The sequence below is a fragment of the Cynocephalus volans genome, chromosome 3 (assembly GCF_027409185.1).
Source record: "Cynocephalus volans isolate mCynVol1 chromosome 3, mCynVol1.pri, whole genome shotgun sequence".
Taxonomy (NCBI): domain Eukaryota; kingdom Metazoa; phylum Chordata; class Mammalia; order Dermoptera; family Cynocephalidae; genus Cynocephalus; species Cynocephalus volans.
In genome coordinates, this window is record NC_084462.1 from 107,334,244 (window position 1) to 107,356,340 (window position 22,097).

The 22,097-nt window shown below is 37.0% G+C and overlaps 1 gene segment (V, D, J or C); it reads left to right on the forward strand.

Moving 5' to 3' along the window:
• The first annotated feature begins 3,695 nt into the window (after positions 1 to 3,695).
• Positions 3,696 to 4,328, forward strand: LOC134372677 (T cell receptor alpha variable 38-1-like). The segment is given in 2 exon segments: positions 3,696 to 3,780; positions 4,018 to 4,328. Coding segments are annotated over 2 exon segments (360 nt in total).
• Positions 4,329 to 22,097: the final 17,769 nt, after the last annotated feature.

Genomic DNA, 22,097 nt, shown 5'->3' on the forward strand with positions numbered 1-22,097 from the left:
GTTTCCTTTCTCTTTCTTTTTACTTTAGTGCAATAAATAGAAAATGTGCTCTTCCACATTTTCTTTTAACTTTTTTTTTTGACATATGAACAATGTGCATGCTTTTAAGAAGTGTTGTTTATTATTATGACCAGTCTTTGGTAGTGGTCTTTGTTCTCTTTTACGTTTTTTGATATATAATCATTTTACATATATGCATGCAAATGATATTTTACCTCTCTTTTTTCAATTCTTATGCTTCAAATTGTTTTTCTCTGGGCTGACTGCATTAGCTGGTAGCTCCACCACAGTAATAAATAGCGGTAGAGGTAACAGACATCATTTTCTTTCTCCCACTTTAATAGAAAATTTTCTAATGTTTCTGCATAAATAGGTGCTAATTTTGGGTTATAGCATATGCATGTTTTCATGTAAAGGATTTAGTTGTTATCTCCTATTTTTGAATGTTTTAATATGAATCTGTGTTGCATTTTGTCAAAATTTTTCTCCACATCGATAGAGATGATCACATGATTTTTCTTGTTATCTCTTGTGCCAGTTATTAAGATACTGACTCGGCTGTAAATAATTTGCTTCCCTATTTTGTTTCTGTAATACTAAGTTCTGATGTGAAGCATGCACTGCCCCTTAGAACTTAACTTTATATGTGTGTTTTTCTTGTCTCCCCAACTGCAAAATGTGAGAAGTTACCGGAGTCTGCACAGGTTCCCAGATCTAAATATAAGAAGCACTTAGATGTTTTTGCAAAAGCACTAGAATTTTCAGAGTCAGTCAGATACGAGGCTGCTCTGTCACACATAGCACATATAAGTGTACTTCAAAAGGTTTGTGAAAAAGTTGAATTAAAAGATAATATGAATTTTTCCACCTTTTAATGTACTGTCATATTAAAAGAAAGGCTATTGTATGTCCCTCCTTTGTATTTTTAGAGTGAATTTGGAAATGGGCTAACATTTAAAAATAATTTAAAGCTGTTTAGATTCAGGGATAAAATAAAGCTCTGGTAGGGAAAGAATCAGATCTTCTCTCAACCTATGTGTACCCCTCCGAACGTCCTACATACAGGAAGAGAACGTGCAGATTTCCATTGAAGGGGAGGAGAGTGAGGAAGGGAGCTGCAGATGTTAAGGATATTCAGACAGTCATCACTGGAGATCGTTTTAATGCTATGCTTCTTTTCTTTCCTTTTTTGCTTTTCGCCTCTCTGTTGTTCTGTCTTTCTTTAATTTAACATAATGAGTTACTCTGAATTAAGGGGAAACGAAAAAAATGTTAATAAAACGTTCAGACCACATGGGGACAGTGCTTCCATAGACAGAGACACCGCTGGAAACTAGAACAAGGGAGCAGCAGGAGAGAGGACCCTCAGTGACGTGTTTCATGTGGCAATGAGATTCTGACCGGCTGTGAAAACAGAGTGAAGATCCCTGGGCTTCCAAACCAGAAGAACCAGAAGAACTAGAACAGTGAACTAGGCCCTGGAACATGGTCAGCTCCAGGCCTCCAAACTGAATCCTCTGAGGCTGCAGGAAGAAGAAAGAATGGAGACCCCCCCAACCCCAACACAGTGCTTCACTGATGCTCCTGTGTTTGCTGCCACTTGTGAGTGGGGGAAGCAGAGAGGAGGGGAAGGAAGGGTGCAAGCCAGGGAAAGTGTGGCAGTCCTGACACTGAAATCCAGAGAGATCCCAGACAATCTAGCTTTCATGCTAAGGAATGCAAAACAAATACGGAAAATTCTTAACAAACAAAAACCCAAAAACCAGTTACTTACGTATGAAAATCTTTTATTCCTCCTGAGCAGGGTCAAATGGACAACCAAAGGTGGAACAGAGTCCTCTGCCCCTGAAAATTAAGGAAGGTGACAGCTTCACACTGATCTGTAGTGACAGAGACAGCACTTCAGATTTCTTCCAGTGGTTTAGGCAGGATCCTGAGGAAAACCTCGTTTCCCTGCTATAAATGCTATCAAATGTGGCAGAAGATTCAGAGCCAGCCTTAATAAAGGAGACCAGCACTTTTCCCCACACATAAAGGATTCCCAGCCCCACGACTCCACTGTAGTTTTCTGTGAGTTCACAGTGCCCCCAGGCACCTGCACCCTGTACCTGACGCTGCTAAGGGGCCCAGGCGCTCCTCCTTTTATAAGGATTTTTGTGCTTTCTGTTCTCACAACTCTGGGTTCTGCTGGACTTGAGATTGTGTTCCACTTCGAGGGAAAAAGGGAAGAGGAAGTTTCTATTAGGAAAACAGAAAAGTTTTTACCAAAACTAATGTTACATATGCCACCTGATCATCTGGGGATTCTCATGCCAGGAGACCAGGAGTCCAAGATAGGAGTTACTACACCGGCAAGGGCAATTGATCCTGATTATTATGAAGATATAGTGTTGTTGCTTCCTAATGGGAGCTGGGAACTTGATCTCAGGGGATGACTTTTAGCACTTTCATGCCTGTGAATACTGTAAACAGGCAATTATAGCAACTATGGCTTGAGGACACACCTTGTATTGGCTTCCTTCCCTGCCGGATTCACTTTCTACCAATGTTTCCCAGAATCACCTTCAATAAACCACTTACACACAAATCCTCATATTGAAGCTGACTTTCAGGATCCAAAACCAAGATACAGGAATACAAACCATGAGACAAAGACAGAGATGATCTAGAAGAAATTCTGGTGCTCCTTCTTCCACTGCTCTCACTGTTGGAGCACAGGGGATTTGAGCAGCCTCATTCAGGGCTGGTCCAACCCTCACGACTCCCTGCACATCTCTGAGTGGGGACACTCAGCCACCCACCTCTGCTATAGAGAACCTGTGCTCCTCTCAGTTTTGAACATGTAACAGGGCCCCAGTCAGACTTACATCCTGGGGACGCAAACTCTGGAATTGCTTAAGACTCCCTGTCACTCTTTCTGGAATGCTAAATTCTGAATGAATCAGAGTGAGATTTTAAGAAGTTCCTTATTCACAATATGCTCTCAAAGTGGAACGAAGGTGATGAGAGTGACTCTCAAAATAAGTTGCTGGAGGCACTTTAGTGCTGATGAGAACTTCTGCAATAGTTATTTCAGAGTTTCTTGGTATAGCACAAACAGGGTCTTATTTTTTAAAAAAATCCACGGAAAATATTAGCACAGTTAAGCATTATATGTTCTGCTTCCACTTATCTCTGAACATACTGCTCTTTTCAGCTACAAGTGTATGTCCATTTTCCCCCCTTATTCTTTATTTTTAGAAATAGTAAAACTGTGAAAAATGAATACATTAATAAAGCAGGTATATTCTTGTCACCCCAAATTAAGTGTTCATATTTTATTATATTTGCTTTGTGATTTTTATTAAGAAATAAAGAAGAAAAGAGAAGTCACAGAGTTTGCCATTGCTGTGAAGGAAGCCCTTACCCTTCTGCCCACCATTGTAGGCCCCAATCTCCTCTTCAAGATCAGGTCTTATCAAACATAAACCTGCCAGCTCCATTTCCTCTTTATCTTCATTCTAGAACAAAAGAGCTCAGAAAAACATTTTTCACACTCATTTGAAATTATAGCCACAGGCCCATTTTCTGAAAGACAGAGGAAAATGTACTGTAAAGACTTTCCTTAGTGAGACGTAGTCACCTGCCCACGTGTCATAGCATTTCCTGTTCTGAAGCACAAGTGTCACTAAGGAGAGGAGAGCCCAGATCAGAGCAGGAGACTTTTCACCCTGCAAGGGAGAGCTGCCAGCATGACACCTGTTATCTGGCTGGGGACAGTCGTGGTGTCCACTTGTCTTGGTGAGGAAGGTGCAGGTCGTTATTTACAGTGGCGTCTAATGGGCTGTGAAGTAAGAGAGCAGAGTATATAGTACAGGAACTGCATCGCCTCACAGAGCCCAGCTAGCGGGAGGCAGAAAGCTGACACACGCTGCCTGGGGCTTGAAGCGGGGGATGGGAACCAGCTGTGAGTCTGTCTGTCTGTCTGTCTCTCTGACATGATACTCCAATGCAGTCCTTTCTCTCCTCTTCCCACAGGATCCAGCGTGGCCCAGACTGTCACTCAGTCTCAACCAGAAACGTCTGTACAGGAGGCAGGGACGGTGACCCTGGACTGTACATACGACACTAGAGATAGTAATTATTATTTGTCGTGGTACAAACAGCCTCCCAGCAGGCAGCTGATTCTCATTATCCGCCAAGAAGCTTATAAGCAACAGAATGCAACGGAGAATCGCTTCTCTGTGAACTTCCAGAAAGCAGCCAAAATCTTCAGTCTCAAGATCTCAGACTCACAGCTGGGGGACGCCGCGATGTACTTCTGTGCTCTCAGGGAGCGCGCACAGTGAGAGGAGCAACAGGCAGAGGCTGACAGAAACCTCAGACCCCAGTGTCTGTGCAGAGGTGGGGGTGTGGGGTGGGAGTGGTAACAGGAATGAACATACAAAGGAAATCATTGTCTTCTCTGGAGGAGAAAAAAAATACTGTTCTGACTATAGGAAAAACAGAGAGGGTGAGTATAGCTGTAATTCTTAAAATAGTAATAAAACAGTGAATGGACACAATACTTCATAATTTTGCACAGCACCTTCACATCGTTCTTTCATTTCACCCTCACAACGCTGTGTTACGTAGGAAGGTCAGACGTTCTGAGCATCACTCTGTCCAGCGGTTCTCACAGCTTGACCCAATAGTCGTCTAGAATTGTATCTTAACATTTCACACTGTTAATTACTCTAATTACCACCTGCATGTCCCATGGTTGTATCAAAGCCAACATATCCAAAATTGAATTTCCGTACCTTTCTTACAGCATCTCTCTCTCTTTTTCATCTTTATTTTTCCCTTCTCTGTGTTACTCAAGATTCAGGCGCACAGTAGAAATCTGCTGTTTCTGGGTTTCCCATTTGGGGAATTTCTCCACTCTCTACTGTCCAGACTGTGCTATCTGATTTTTTATGCTTATTTCTTTCTAATTAAAAAACAGTAGAAAAACTGTATCATGACAATCTCACAATTTCCCATCTATCATTCATTCTTCCTGACTTGAACCTGGCTTTACCCTGAATTTTTTTTTTCTTTCTTTTTTTGTGACCGGTAAGGGGATCGCAATCCTTGGCTTGGTGTCGTCTGCACCACGCTCAGCCAGGGAGCGCACCGGCCATCCCTATATAGGATCCGAACCCGCGGCACTCCCGGGCTCCCAAGCGCCACACTCTCCTGAGTGCTCCATGGGGCCAGCCCTACCCTCAATTTTTTAAAGGTCCTTTATGAACCATTTGTCTGATGTAAGTAGATGATGAGAGAGACCAAACAATTGTCAAATAGGGTTTTGTGTGCTGCTAGTACTCATCAGCAAATGCTAAAAAAAAAAAAAAGAAAAAGAAAATGTTAAATTCTGATAATGCTGTACTTGCTTCTGATGAGGCACCTGGGCGAAAGAGGTGACCATTTAGAAACACCAGGGTAAAGGTGGAGCCAAGCAGCTGCCATGGCCAGAGTCACCACCCTTATATCTCCTCAGAATTGGGAGATGTCTGGACCATATTAGAATTCTAACTTATGCTGAAGGAAAAATAAAAACAAAATAAAAAATAATGCCAACATTTCTTTTTATGTTACAATCCTCCCCCCCATACATCTCTTTCTCTGTTAAGCTCCCATGTGCATTTAATTTCATCTGCCCACTTCAGGTGAGCACAGGAGAGCTTGGAAAGACACTCACACAGCTGCAGTAGTTAAGCCCAATGAGCTTAGTTGGAGGTATGCTAAGAATGAGTGGTGGAAGTGACCAGATTTGGGAGAGGCAAAGAGGAGACCCAGACCAAATTGCTGACTCAGATTCAGATGGTTGAATACTTTTCCAAGCCCACCCATTCCCCCTACTCACTGTAAGCACATCAGCTCTGCAACACCACACCAGCCCAGGTTCAGCACCCGGGCTCTGCTTGTCTGGGAGAGTGGGCTAGACACCAAGCCCACTGAAAGCATCTCACTCACACAAGCCAGACGCCTCTGGGTCTCTTCTTTATCCCTTAGGCCCAATTAGTCACCTGGACTGCAAATTCAGGCTAGTTATCAAGTTTCATATCAAAGGTTGCTTCTCCCTTCCATCCTTGCTTCTAAAGCCTTCATACAGCTCCTGCCATTTGAATTAACAAATAATCTTCCATCTAGTTTCTCTGTTCTCAGTTGTTCCCCCTTCAAACATTGCTTCACACAGCCACCGGAATAATCTTCCTACCATAAAAATCAGATCATGTTCATTCCCTCTTCAGTAAATCCCCATTTCCCACAGAAGGGACCTATGCTTGTAAGTCTCATCAAAGCAAAGACCACCACTGTATCTCTAGCACCTACCATGCCTGACAGGGTAAACGACCAAGGGTCCTCTACTGATGAATTAATTGGCCCCTGCTTAGCAATCCAACCTCATTTGTTGCCATGCTCCCATCCCTTCCCGCTGCACATGCCTGTCATCTCAGCACAGGAAATAGTTCTGCATCTGTGCCTTCATTGATACTCTTCCCCACATGGCATGCCCAGGCCCAGTTAAGTACTTGCTCGTGTGTAAGGTGTTCCCAAGCTTCCCCTCTTCTCTGAATCCTTGTCCTGACCCTCTAGCCCAGGTAGAACTGACCACTCCTCCTTTATCCCCTAACTGAAACCCTAAGCATATTTCTAACATAGCAAACCTAACACCTTACAGTTCTTATATGTGTTTTTCACTATCTCCCCACTAAAATGCAAACTTTAGTTATCAGGGACTGATTCTTATTCTTTTCAGTAGTAACAGTGTCTACAACATTCCTTAATTCACAGATAACATTTTATAAAAAGTTTTTAGAATGAAGCTAATTAATTATGGAATTTTCCTTATTAAACATAATAATAGGACCATATAGGGTGCAGAAAATTAATAGTAATGACAATATTATATTGATAATAATGGTATTATTATTAACACCCACTGAGTATGCATATGTGAACCACATTCTGATAGATGTATAACATGCATTATTTCATTTAGCAGTCCAAGCAATGCTGTGCTATAGGTTCTATTGATATCCCAATTTTATACGACGAATTAATTCTCAAAGAATTTAACCTGCCTAGAATCACACAGCGTATGTGTGACTCCTTAACCACTGGACTTGGACTCCCCAAAGGGTGGCAAAATGCTACAGCCACTCAGTCTCATTAATTAAATAGATGCAGAGGTAGACTATGAGAAAGAAATGTGTGAAAATAGTGCTGTACCATACATACACTTGTAGTCTGTTCTCACTTTTTCTAGGATAGTAATTGCAATAACAGATTTCACTTATCATTGTTAATAGAAGTTAAATGTAAAATTAGCACTGATACCATTATTGATTTTTTACTGAGCCTTTTCCAAATGTCAGTTTGTAATTATTTCACTGTTGAATATCCAATATGTTAAACTTCTTCAATTTATTTTTCAATGGCATTTTAAATTTCAAATTTAAAGTACAGTTTTGAGCAGTGGTGTTAAATGTTTCAGGTGTCATTTTTTGTAACTTAATGAAGAATACAGTAGCTTAAAAGGAATTTCTAACCTTTCCAAATTATCATAGGAAAATCCTTTTTGTAACTTTTTAAACTTATTTTTTCATATGGCTGGGTGTTGCCGTAAATGCTCTTTTTCAATATTTTTCCTCCAGTGAAAAACTAATATATTCTGAATATTTCCCACAAAAAGTTTTTCCATAGCAAGAGTTCCCATGGCTATATAACTTTACATCTTTGAGATATATCTTAATTTGCTCAGTCAATAACTTTTGCAGGTAAGCATGATAAGTATATTCGTTTCCAAACTATTAGAACATATTAGGGGCCTAATAGAAGTAAAACATTTATTTAAAAAAAATTCTGTACATACTTGGCTTTTCTTTACTCTATATTGGCTTTATTCTGAAGCAGGCTCAGACCAAAATGATGGCAAAGACAACCACCAGGAGCCTCAGACTTGTGCTTTTCTGTATTAGTTTTCTACTGCTACTGTAAAAAATTACCACAAACACAGTGGCTTAAACAATGCTAATTCATTGTTTTACAGTTCTGGAGATCAGAAGTCTCACTGAACTTAAATCAAGGTGTTGACAGAGCTGTGTTCCTTCTGGAGTCTCTAGGGGAGACTAAAACCCTGACCTTCTCCAACTTGTAGAGGCTGCTGCTGCTTCCCTTGGCTCATAGCCCTCTTCCATCTTCAAAACCAGAAATCACATCCCTCTGACCTCTGCCACCATTTTCACATCTCCTCTGATTCTCCTGTTTTTCTTGCTTCTGTCTTATAAGGACCCTTGTGATTACATTGGAATTACACAGGCATTCCAGAATCCGCATCTCAGGACCCTTAACTTAATTACATCTTTGAGATCCCTTTGCCACATAAGATAACATATTCACAGGTTTTGGGGACAGGGCATGGACATTGTTATCAACCAAATGTTTTTGTCCCTCCAAAACTCATATGGTGAAGTCTTAACCCCTGAGGTAATGGTGTTAGGAGGTGAGAAGTCTTTGGGAGGTGACTAAGTCATGATGGTAGAAGCCTCATGAATGGGATTAGTGTCCTCTTAAAAGAGTCCTTGGATAGCTCCCTTCCTCTTTTCATCATATGAGGTTACAGTGAGAAGATGGCCATCTCTGAGGTCACTGTACACTGAACCTTTTGGCTTCTTGATCTTTGACTTTCCAGCCTCCAGAAGTGTGAGAAATAAATGTTTGTTTTTAAAGCTACTCAGCCTGTTATTTTTTAAATAGCAGTCTGAACAAACTAAGCAGACGTCTTTGGGGGGAACATTATTCTGCCTATTACACCTGCCAACTTACCAATTCCAACAGAAGGAAAAGGCTTTTCCCCCAATGATTCTAGAAAATATCTTGGGGCTGACTTTGGTTGGACCGTCTTGTTCATGTCTGGGAAATGGGAAGAGGTGATTCCCTAAGGAAAATCCAAGTGTATAGGCAAAAGGAACCGATGACCCCAACACTATTAATTTCCTTTCAAATTCCTTTGCCATCAAACATCATTAGTAAGTATTAATTCCCATAAAATAATTGTTCAAATTACCCAAATTTACATTTCAACAGAGCAAGCAAAGTGCAGTGAATGAAATTGTTCACAAAGATGCAGAAGCTCTGTTGACCGGAAATTCAGCATAGTCAATTGCTCGAGATTATTTTAATGTGTTCAGTGGATAAAAGAATGAATAAGAAGTCTTGAATGGCAAGTTAAATTGAGGGATGTGTTAAATGGTATTTCTGGTAAACTGAAATTGAAGAATTGACGTAACTTGCTATGCCAAACCTGATGTTACACTCTAAACCTGAAACTCCAGGAAAGGCTCAAGGGCAGTAAATGCAGAGAAGTCAGGACAGTACCATTCTAAATCACATAAGGATTTAAGCATAATCTTAAGCACTTCTATTGTAGACGAAATTTTATTTAATCAACTCATACAGATCCTCACATGCTATGAATAACAGTTCATTTGGGTATCTCTTCAAAACAGAGAGAGATAAAGGTGGGAAGAAAGTAACCTGGCTGGCAATGAGTCAAAGTGAAGATTTTATTTTGATTAAAACATACTCATTATTGAGGTATCCAAAAGGGTTTGAGAACACATTGAAGAAGTAAGGCAGGTCAGCAAATACACGAATTTGATCAGCACTTAGTGAAAATAGTCAAAGGGACAGAAAGACCAAAAGAAAAGTGGCCTAAAGCAGCGTAGAAGTCAAAGATGAAGAATTAAATCCAGAATAAATATGTCAGGAATACTGAAGGAAAAGGTAATAAAAACAGACTCACAAATGGCCCAGATGTTGGATTCATTGGACAAGGGTTTAAAAATAATTGTAACAAATATGTTAAAGAATCTACAGAAATAAATACTGTAAGTGGATGAATAGATGGGAGTTTCAGGAGTGATAAAAATCTCTAAAAGTAACTCAGAGAAAATTCTAGAATTTAAAAAATACAGTATCCCAAATAAAATACTATTATGAGATGAGATGTGGTTAGTAACATTTTGGAGTTGGTGGAAGAAAGAATCAGTAAAGATGACAGATTAGAACAAACTATTCAAATTGAAGCAGAGAGAAAATGATTGGAAAATAGTAAATAGAGACTATATGATCTGTGTTAGAGCACTGAGTGACATAAATGTGTGGTTTTAGTTCTGGAGAGAGACTATGACAAAATTTTTTGGAGAAATACATCAATTTGAAAATAATCTAAATTTGACAAAAAAAAAATATCAATCCACAGATCCAAGAAAATCAGATAAACTCAAGTAGGAAACAAACAAACAAACAAAAAACAAATAAACTACACCTGGGCATGTCACAGTCAAATTGCTGAACCAAATATGAGAACATCTTAAAAGCAGTTGAATAAAAAAATGACACATTATACACATGGGAACAACAATAATAATTTTGGCTGACTTGTCATCAGAAATAATGGAGGCTAAAGGAAAATGGAATTAATGTACTCAAAGGAAAAAAATCAAGAATTTTATAGACAGTGAAAATATTCTTCAAAATGAAGGTGAATAAGAACACTTTCAAATACATTAAAGTTGAGAGCATTTGTCATCTGCAGAACCATACTATATGAATTTTAAAGGAACTTTTGTTGGAATGTTTTGTAGTTGAAGGGAAGTGATATCAGATGGAGTTTATGACCTTAGGAATAAAAACATTGGAAATAGTAGCTGTATGGATAAAGACAACTTTTCTCCAAAAATATTCAAAATACTGTTGATTAAGGCAAAAATAATAACACTGTACTGTATGGTTAATAGCATATATATAAATAAAAATGACAGCAACAGCAAAAGAACTGAAGGGGTAATAGATTAAACTGTTGTAAGATTCTTGTTTTATGTATAAAGCAGTATATTATAAATTCAAGGGACACTCTGAGAAACTAGCGATGCATATGATAATACTTAGATAAACAACTAAAAAAACCAAAGCAAAAGTGTGATAATAGCCAATATAGGAAATACAATGTACTAATATAAAAACCTCCCCAACAGCTCCAAATAAGGCAGAAGTAAAGGAACAAAGGAACAGGGACTAGAGGAAAAACACCGAAAACAATGATCAAGATTGTAGAGTCAAACCAAACCATAAAAATAATGACATTAAATGTAAATAGAGTAAACATTACAATTAAAAGACAGATAATGTCAAACTAGGAAAAAGGACACAATTATATGTCATTTATAAAAAATGCACTTTAAAGACAAGGTAAAAGTATAAAAAAGTCTTATTCCATGCAAATAACAAGCATAAAAAAGCTATGTGTCCCTATTAATATAAAATAATATTTCAAGACTAGGATATTATGAGATGAAAGGGTCATATCATAGGGAATAAAGGGTCACTTGATCAAGAAGAGACAGTATTCTCTAAATGTTTATGCATCTAATAACAGAGTTACAAAAATGAAGCATAAATTAACAGAAACAAAGGAGAAATAGGCAAATCTTCAATTAGAGTTGAAGACTGCAATGCTCATCTCTAAGTAAATGATAAAACAAATAGACAGAATTCAGTAAGGATATATAAGACTGAAACAACCAAATCGACCTAATTTACAGAACACTGTGCCCACTAACTGCAGTACAGACATTTGTTTCAAGTGCACATGGGACATTCACCATGATAGACCATATGCTCAGACAAAAAACAAGTCTCCATACATTTGAAAGGATTGAAATCATACACTTTGCTGACCACAATAAAATTAACTTAGAAATGAATACAACAAAATGTGTAGTAGAAAATCTACAAATATTTGCAAATTAAGCAACACACTTCTAAGTAACCCATTGATAAAAAAAGAAATCACAAGGAAAGTTCAAAAATATATTGGACTGAAGAATGGTGAAAACATAACATATGAAAATGTGTTGGATGTAGCTAAAGAAATGAATAAATGCAAACCTATAGGTCAAAAGGCTTTTATCAGAAAATAGGAAATATTTAAAAGCACTGATCTTAGTTTCCATCATAAGCAACCAGAAAAAGAGAAGCAAATTAAACCCAAAGTATTAAGAAAGGAAATAGGGCTCCATTGGTTAGAACATGGTGCTGATAACAGTAAATTCCCACATTTAATCCCTGTACCAGCCAGCCACGAAAGAAAAAAAAAAAAAAAAAAAAAAAAGGAAAAGAAACAATACAATTAGAATTTAATAAATTAGAAAACAGACAATAGAAAATAACAACAAAACCAACTGATGGTGATAAATTCCTTGCAAGATCGGTAAAGGAATAAAAAAGGGAAAATACAAATTACCGATATCAAGAATGAAAGATACTACAAATTCTGCAGTTATTAATGGATATGAGATATACATAATATATAGCATACATTATATAGCTACGAACAAATTTATAGCAATACATGAAATAACTGAAGTGAAATAGAAAATTCCTTGAAAAAATTATTTGCCAAAATGAACATGAGATAGAAAAATAGTCTTATGTCTTATTTAAAAAATAGAATTAGTTATTAAAACCTTTTTACCAAGTAAATTACAGGATCAGATGGCTTTGGTGGTGAATTGAATCAAATATTTAATAAAGAGTTAATTCTGATCTAACATAACCTCTTTTAGAAAATATAGGAGGAGGGCAGTCTGGCCATTCATCTGCAGTCATCCAAATTTTGCTACTCATTGTATTACCTGCATCAGCATCTCCTGGAATTTGTTTTAATGTAGAATCTCAGGCCCTATTCTAGACCTGATGATCCAGAATCTGCATTTTAACACCATCTGTAATAATTTGTATCTTTTTGCTCAGCAGTGTGGTCCTGGAGTGAGGAAGCGAACAGGATCATGAACAGGAGTCAGGCAAAATTGCTTCTTTCAAATTCTAGTTTCTTTACTAGCCAATTGTTTAATTTTCTTGAGAATCTAAACTTTCCTTGGATTTAGTTTCCTTTTTTGTGAATGAGGTTAGGCTGGAGCGGTGATTCTCAATGGAGGTGGGGTGCACCTCAAAAATATTTGGTAATATCTTTAGATATTTTTGATTGCTATGACAGGAGTTTGAAACTAGCATTTAGTGGATGGAGGTCAGAGATGTTCTAAACATTTTATAACACACAGGACAACCCCCAACAAAGAGTTATTTGGTACAAATTTCAATAGTGCCAATATCAAAACACCCAACTAGGGAATTCTAAAGTTCCTCATAGTTCTCAAATTCTGAGATTCAATTGAACTGAGCAGCCATTATTGAGTATGGTGTGTCGAGTTCTAATGGCCTTACATTGGTGTGCCAGTGGGCGGACACTGTCTCACAGCATAGATGTACATTATCTGGCCCCTAACCACATGCACTATCATTGGTCTATGCCCTTCAGTCAACCAATGTTCAAAATTGTGGAAAGGAGAGGAGATCTAGGCTTAGCCACTCTCACACTACAAGGAAGTCAGATCACTGGCATCAATAGGCACAGGCCAAGGACTCTTCATAACCAGCCTCATCACCAAGATGTACTTTCTATTTCATGCTAATAATGACAAATTGTACTCATTAATCTGTATTTGTAAATATAATGTGCATCACACACAGACTTAAAGAAAACATGACCATGGGAAAAGAAATGGTAGGTAAGCTGGGAGCAAAGTGAACGTTGCTTATGCATATTGAAGTTCAAGTCAGTACTAGAAAATAGTTATCCCATGCAAGTGTTTTTATTATGAGGTAAGATTAGATGAGAAAATCACTGGGGTGAGAATTTTTTCAGGGAACAATAATGCTAAGGATATAGTAAATGTGTGGAATAGTGTGCTACAGCAGATCACATTTAGATTGGCATTTTTAGCTCTGGATGCTACATTTCAAAAGGTATTTCGTGTGAAGAAAAGTGCCAGAAAACTGCAACCAAGAAATATCATGATGAAGTATCTGTGAATTAAATAGTCTATGAAGAATGAGTTTAATGGATGATGGTTTTTAAATAAAATTTTAAAATAAATACACTTAAAGTGCATGAACTACATTTATTTTGTAATATGTATTCTTTATTAGGAATATGATTCTACACAATCAGTCTTGAAATATATAAGATATGTTATGTGGATGAGGGATTAGATTAATTTTCTATATTTCTAGGAGATATATTGGGTCAAATCATAGGAAGGACACTTTTATTTCTAACAATGAGACAGACTGGGTTTCCTGAGAGTAAATTCCTCTTGGTTAGGTTCCTGTGCATACAATACCATGAACAGGCATTGACTTTAGGCTTACCTTGGTTTATTCCTGCGGGAATGGATCAGAAAGAGCCAAGAAGTTAAAATAGATGAGAACAGGTTTGGAGAGAGAATGAAAGACTGAAGGGCTTTATCACAGGAAGATATCCAAACAATGATTTGAGCCATATACAGTTAAATCCAAGAAAAAGTGTGTGGATCTGGGATCTGAGCTGGCAGTGGCTAAGGCAACAAGAGGGGAAATTTTACTGTAGATTGTTACTTAGAGATCATGATTGAGGACAAATACTCACTTTGACATAAAAAAAAAAACAACTGGGGAAGATGTACCTTTGTTTACATTATCTCATTCTCCTGATGTTTCCTGAGAGTTTGTACTCTTTTGTGTCAATGCTTTGCAATAAGTAAGCTACATATCCATAATCTCAGATGATCAGTTCTTCTCAGGAAAAGATTTTGGAGTGCAAATCAGATTTCTCATCACAATCTGTAGGGTAAACTCTGTGGTTGCACTAATTTTATTAACTCACAGAAGCCTTTTTTTCTTCTTTTATCTTTTACTGTATAATTTAGTCACATTTACTAAAGGAACATTCATGGTTTGAACCATGGTACTGTCAATTTCCTAGGAATGGCAAGATCAGGAGCAAGACCAGACAGAGCCTGTAATAGCATGCATTTGACATATTTAGTGAATCTCTCTCGTTTACTCCAATCTATGTGCTGAAAAAGTTTTTAAAAAGTTTTAAAGAGTTTTCCTCTGTGAGAGCTGAACCAAGATGGTTGATTTAGCTGATTAATTCTCTGGTCAATTTATAACGTAGAAGTAGGATGAGGAGGAAGGATTTTACACCTCAATTGCTTAGGAGACTCAATCACGGCATCTTCTTGATTTTGATAGACTAAGCCTGTTGTTGAATGAACACGGAAAAGTTCTAAGTTCCTCAAATTTATTTAAAATGATGCAGTAATTTGCTGAGAAGATGAAATGGGATTCTGAACCCTACATTTTCACTATGGTTTTTTTTTTTTTTTTTTTTGGCTAATCCACATAATTTTTGATTGGACATACACTTGGAACTTACTTTATTTGACCCATGGCAGTTTTGTGTGTCAGAGGATCTGACCAGTTGGTTTAGTAGTTGAAGGTCTGACCACAAGAGGGCAGAGCATCTCATAGGAAAGGTTCCTTTTGGTTGGCTTCTGTGAGAGTAGACTAACCACAGAAGCAGATGCCTGGTGCAGACAGTTTAAGAAACCACTGTGCTTTGGAGGAAAGGAAGAGATAGCCTGATGTAGCTTTGTGGCTAGAAGATTGCATGTTCCAAGGGGGAGAACAATGAAGACACTTACTGGACCTTTGTTCCTGTTTTTGTGGCTGCAGCAGGACTGTAAGTTGAGGGCTTTGGGGGAACATGGTCTTTAGCAAATACTAGGGTATTTTAGAAAGTTCACGGGAAGTGTGGGACTGTGAGCATAACTGACTCCATCTTAGGCCCTAACCACTTGTTATATCTTCAACTTTATGCTTTTCCCATAAAGTTATACAGTAACTAGGGGAAAGGTAGTTAGACCAATAGATAGGAATAATTTGCTGACTGTAAAAACGGAATGATTAAGTACCAGTGTGGTGATAAGCTGGCCTGGAAACCGGCATCAACATTTGGAGCTAGTTACGTTAAGCTTGTTTATGAATTGCCTATATCAACCTGAACTCCACCTTGAGATAGCACAGAGAGACGCTTGGCATATGCCTTTGGGTCACTGTCCACCTGACCCATTACTCTGTAAGTAAATTACCCTTTAAATAAAGTTCTTTGATTTATCACATGGAATAACTTATTTCATTGTTCGACCTTGAAATACCTTTCCAGTTAGCTGGACAATCTGCCCTTGGTCCAACTTCAGACAGAAAGATTTGTGTTATCTTTTAATTTTATTTTTTCCAAAACTTTTTGAAGTTGCCTTGTATATATTACAAGTCTGAAGTAGAGACTGGCCTTTTCCAGATTGCCTGAAATTACTGTAGGAATAAAAAAAGCAAACTCTGAAGAATGATGAGCTGACAATCGTGTCTGGCTTTTCCTTTTGCACAGGTCTGAGTAGAGGAGAGGAGATGGAGCAGCGTCCTTCTTCCCTGAGTGTCCAGGAAGGAGACAGCACTCTTATCAACTGCACTTACACAGACAGTACCTCTAACTTTTTTTCTTGGTATAAGCAAGAACCTGGAAAAGGTCTCCAGTTGCTTATACATATTCTTTCAAATATGGACAAAAATGTAGTCCAAAGACTCACTGTTTTATTGAACAAGACAGCCAAACATCTCTCCCTGCACATTGCAGCCACGCAACCTGGAAACTCAGCTGTCTACTTCTGTGCAGCAAGCACACATTGCTTCCCAGGCACCTGCAGCCTGTGCCCAAACCTGTGACTGGGACTGAAGACATACTCTATTTTCTTTGGCACAGACCTTCAAGTCAGGGATTTTGCTGTATTGTATTTTTAATATATGGACATTCTAAAACATCATAAATGAAGGACCTTTTAAAAATGACCCCAAAAATGTTATAATATTTTGAATATAATCTTATTGGGAGTTATTTCGTAGCTATATATCCAGGTTTTAGTGTTGACATATGGGTGCCATTCAGATTTCTCTCTATCGAGGACATCTTGGTGTCAATGTCAGAGAATACTCTTCTTGATGGAAAGTTGCTTACCTTTTAATAATAGCATTTATTAACTTTTTATGATTAGAAAAATATTAACTGCATGGTATAAGAAAAAAAGTAAAATATAAAATAAAAATTAAAGTATTTCTAATCCTATCATCCAGGTAAATCATGGCTAACATTTGGTATTTTTTTTAAAAATAAAATCTTATTAAAAACTAGGATCATACAAACTAGTATTTTGACTTACTTCTACTTAATATTATATTCTAACTTGAGCATTTCATATGTGTTTCATTATTTTATGAATTATTTTGTGTGATCATTTCATTTCTCCTGTAATCATTCCCTTTTATTTGTGGTAAAAGACAGTATTTTTCTGATCTCAAATGTTACCGTTTAAGTACATAGTTTCTTAGATGTAGGATGGTTTTTTTTTTTTTTTAGATTACATGTATTTATTGTTTTTTTAATAAATTAATTTAATTTTTATTTATTTATTTTTTAATTTTACTTCTCAAAATACATTGTAGTTGATTTTCTTCCCCTTTACCCGTTCCTCTCCACCGCCTCTCCTCCCACACCACATCGTATCTGTTCACTTGACTTAAATAATTCAAGGAATTTTTGTGGTCATTCTGTCTTCTCCACCCCCCCGCTTTATTTGTTTGTGTGTTTGTTTGTTTGTTTATTTATTTATTTTTAGCTCTCACAGATAAGTGAGAACATGTGGTATTTCTCTTCCTGTGCCTGAATTGTTTCACTTAATATACTTTTCTCCAAGTCCATCCATGTTGTTGTGAATGGTAGTATTTTGTTCTTTTTTATAGGAGAGTAGTATTCCATTGTGTAGATGTACCACAGTTTCCTTATCTACTCATCAGATGATGGACATTTGGGCTGGTTTCAGCTCTTGGCTATTGTAAATAGTGCTGCAATAAATATTGGAGTATAGGTATCCCTTCGGTATGATGATTTCCATTCCTCTGGGTATATTCCCAGCAGTGGAATAGCTGGGACATATGGTAGATCTATTTGTAATTGTTTGAGGAACCTCCATATCATTTTCCATAAAGACTGCACCATTTTGCAGCCCCACCAATAGTGAATGACAGTTCCTTTTTCTCTGCAACCTCTCCAGCACTTACGATACTCAGTCTTTTGGATGTTAGCCATCCTAAGTGGAGCGAGATGGTATCTCAGTGTGGTTTTAATTTGCATTTCCCGGATGCCCGGTGATGTTGAGCATTTTTTCATGTGTCTGTTGGTCATTCGTATATCTTCCTTTGAGAAATGCCTGTTTAGCTCCTTTGCCAATTTTTTAATTGGGTTATTTGTTTTTTTGCTGTAAAGTTGTTTCAGTTCCTTGTATATTCTGGATATAAATCCTTTGTCAGATGTATATTTTGCAAATATTTTCTCCCACTCTGTTGGTTGTTTTTTTACTGTGTAGATTGTTTCTCTTGCTGTGCAGAAGCTTTTTAGTTTGATATAATCCCATTTGTTTATTTTGCTTTTAGTTGCCTGTGCTTTTTGGGTCCTATTCATGAACTCTGTACCCATTCCTACTTCCTGGAGTGTTTCCCCTATGTTTTCTTTAAGGAGTTTTATTGTTTCAGGATGTATATTTGATTCTTAAATCCATTTTGAGTTGATTTTGGTATATGGTGAAAGGTACAGGTCTAGTTTCATTCTCCTACATATGAGTATCCAGTTTTACCAGCACTTGTTGAAAAGGCAGTCTCTTCCCCAGTGTGTAGATTTGCTGCATTTGTCAAAGATCAGATGGCTGTAGTTGTATGGATTGATTTTTGGGTTCTCTGTTCTATTCCACTGATCAATGTGTCTGTTTTTATGCTAGTACCATGCTGTTTTGGTTATTATAGCTTTGTAATATACTTTAAAGCCAGGTAGTGTTATGCCTCCTTCTTTATTTTTTTTGCTCAGGATTGCTTTGGCTATGTGTGGTCTTTTGTTGTTCCATGTAAATGTCTGGATAGCTTTTTCCATCTCAGAGAAAAATATTATTGGAATTTTGATGGGGATTACATTGAATCTGTAGATCACTTTGGGTAATATGGACATTTTCACAATGTTAATTCTTCCAATCCAAGAGCATGAGATATCTTTCCATTTCTTGTGTCCTCTTTAATTTCTCTCAACAGTGGTTTGTAGTTCTCTTCATAGAGATTTTTCACATTCTTGGTCAGCTTTATTCCTAAGTATTTTATTTTTTTGGTGGCTATTGTAAATGGGCAAGCTTTCTTGATTTCTTTTTCTGGAAGTTCACTGGTAGAGTATAGAAATGCTACTGATTTTTGTGTGTTGACTTTGTAACCTAACTCTGCTGAAAACATTTATCAACTCTAGGAGTTTTTTTTATAGAAGCTTTAGGCTGTTCAATGTATAGGATCATATCATCTGCAAAAAGGGACAGCTTAACTTCATCCTTTCCAATCTGGATGCCCGTTATTTCCTTCTCTTCTCTGATTGCTCTGGCTAGTACTTCCAACACTATGTTGAATAGGAGTGGTGAGAGTGGGCATCTGGGAAAAGCTTTCAGCTTTTCCCCGTTCAGGAAGATATTGGCAGTGGGCTTATTGTATATGGCTTTAATTATGTTGAGATACTTTCTGTCTATGCCTAACTTGTAGAGAGTCTTTATCATGAAAGGATGTTGAATTTTGTCAAATGCTTTTTCAGTGTCAGTAGAGATGATCATGTGGCTTTTGTCTTTGCTTTTATTAACATAGTGAACCACATTTATTGATTTGCGTATGTTGAACCAACCTTGCATCCCTGGGATGAATCCCACTTGATCATGGTGTATAATTTTTTGTATGTGTTGCTGTATTCTGTTAGTTAGTATCTTATTGAGAATTTTTGCATTTATATTCATCAAGGATATTGGCCTGTAGTTTTCTATTTTTGATGCATCTTTGTCTAGTTTTGGTATCAACATGATGTTTGCCTCATAGAATGGCCTCTGTTTCAATCCTTTGGAATAGTTTGTAGAGAATTGGTATCAGTTCCTCTTTGAAGATTTGGTAGAACTCTGCAGTGAACCCATCTGGTCCTGGGCTTTTCTTTGTTGTGAGCCTTCTGACAACAGCTTCAATCTCTTTTATTGTTATTGTTCTGTTCAGATTTTCTATATCATCTTGGTTCAGTTTTGGTAGTTTGTGTGTGTCCAGAAATTTATACATTTCCTCCAAATTTTCAAATTTGTTGGCATATAGATGTTTATAGTAGTCTCTAATGATTCCTTGTATTTCTGAGGTGTCAGTTGTAATATCACCTTTTTCATTTCTAATTTTTGGTATTTGGGTCTTTTCTCTTCTTTTCGTAGTTAATCTTGCCAAAAGTTTGTTGATTTTATTTATCTTTTCAAAAAACCAACATTTTGTTTCACAGATCTTTTGTATTGTTTTTCAAGTTTCTATTTCATTTAGTTCTGCTCTAATCTTAATGATGTCTTTCCATCTACTACAGGTTTGGATTGTTCTTGTTTTTCTAGATCTTTAAGGTGAAATGTTAGGTTATTTGCTATCTTTTTATTCTTCTAAAGTGAGCATTTAATGTGATAAATTTCTTCCTTAATAGTGCTTTTTCAGTATCACACAGGTTTTGGTATGATGTGTCGTTATTTTCATTAGTTTCAAGAAAGTTTTTGATTTCCTGTTTAATTTCTTTTTGGACCCATATGTCATTAAGTGGAATGGTGTTTAATTTCCATGTCTTTGTATAGTTTTCAGAGTTTCTTTATTACTGATTTCTAATTTTAACCCATTGTGATTGGAAAAAATACATGGAATAATTCCAATTTTTTTGAATTTAAGACTTGCTTTGTGACCTAACATGTGGTCTATCCTGGAGAATATTCCATGTGCTCATGTGAAGAATGAATATTCTGAGGTTGTTGGATAGAATGTTCTGTAGATATCTGCCAAATCCCATTGGTCTAAAGTATTGTTTAGATCTTGTGCTTCTCTCTTGAGTTTTTGCCTAGATGATCCATCCAATGATGAGAGTGGGTTGTTCAGGTCCCTTGCTATTATGGTGTTAGTGTCTATCTCTTTCTTTAGATCTAATAGTGTTTGGTTTGTAAATCTGGCTGCCCCAACATTAGGTGCATATATATTTATGATTGTTATGTGTTCTTGATGGATAGATCCTTTTATTATTATAAAGTGGCCTTCTTTATCTCTTTTTATGGTTTTTGCTTTAAAGTCTATTTTATCTGATATAAGAATAGTTACTCCAGCTCACTTTTCATTTCTATTTTCATGATATATCTTCTTCCACCTTTCACTCTTAGTCTATGTGTGTTTTTACAGGTCAAGTGAGTCTCTTGAAGGCAGCATATTGTTGGGTCCATCTTTTTAATCCAGTCAGTCAGTCTGTGACTTTTGAGTGGAGAATTTAATCCCTTTACATTTACAGTTATTATTGAAATATGTTGATTTATTCCTAGCATTTTACTGATTTTTGTTTAGATGTCTTAAGTATCCTTTCTTCCTTTCTTTCCAATTTTCTGTTTGTCTTCTGTATTTGTTGGTTTCTTGGGGTGATAGATAAAGTTTTTTTTTTTCCTCTCTTTTTTTTTGTTTTGCTGGTAGGTATTGTTCTTTCTTGAGCATTCATGGTAGTGATGGTTATTTTTGTGGTATCAAACCCAGTACTTCCTTGAGAATTTCTTGTAAGGCTGGTCGTGTGGTTGCGAACTCCCACAGTTTTTGTTTGTTTGAGAAATACACTATTTGTCCTTCATTTCAGAAGGATAGCCTTGCTGGGTAAAGTATTCTTGGCTGGAAATTTCTGTCCTTTAGTGTTTTGAATTTATCATCCCATTCTTTTCTGGCTTTTAGGGTTTCTGATGAAAAGTCTGATGTTATTCTGATTGGGACTCTCTTTTAGGTGATTTGTTGCTTCTCTCTTGCAGCTTTTAAGATTCTCTCTTTGTCTTTGACTTTTGCCAGTTTGATTATCACATGTCTTAGAGAGGACCTTTTTGGGTTAAATGTGTCTGGGGATCTTTGAGTCTCCTGAATCAGAAGATCTGTGACTTTTCCGATATCTGGGAAGTTTTCTGCTATTATTTCATTGAATATGTTTTCTGCTCTTTATTTTTGTAGTTATTTATTTTTATTTTTTAAAATTTTTATTGAATCAAAATTTA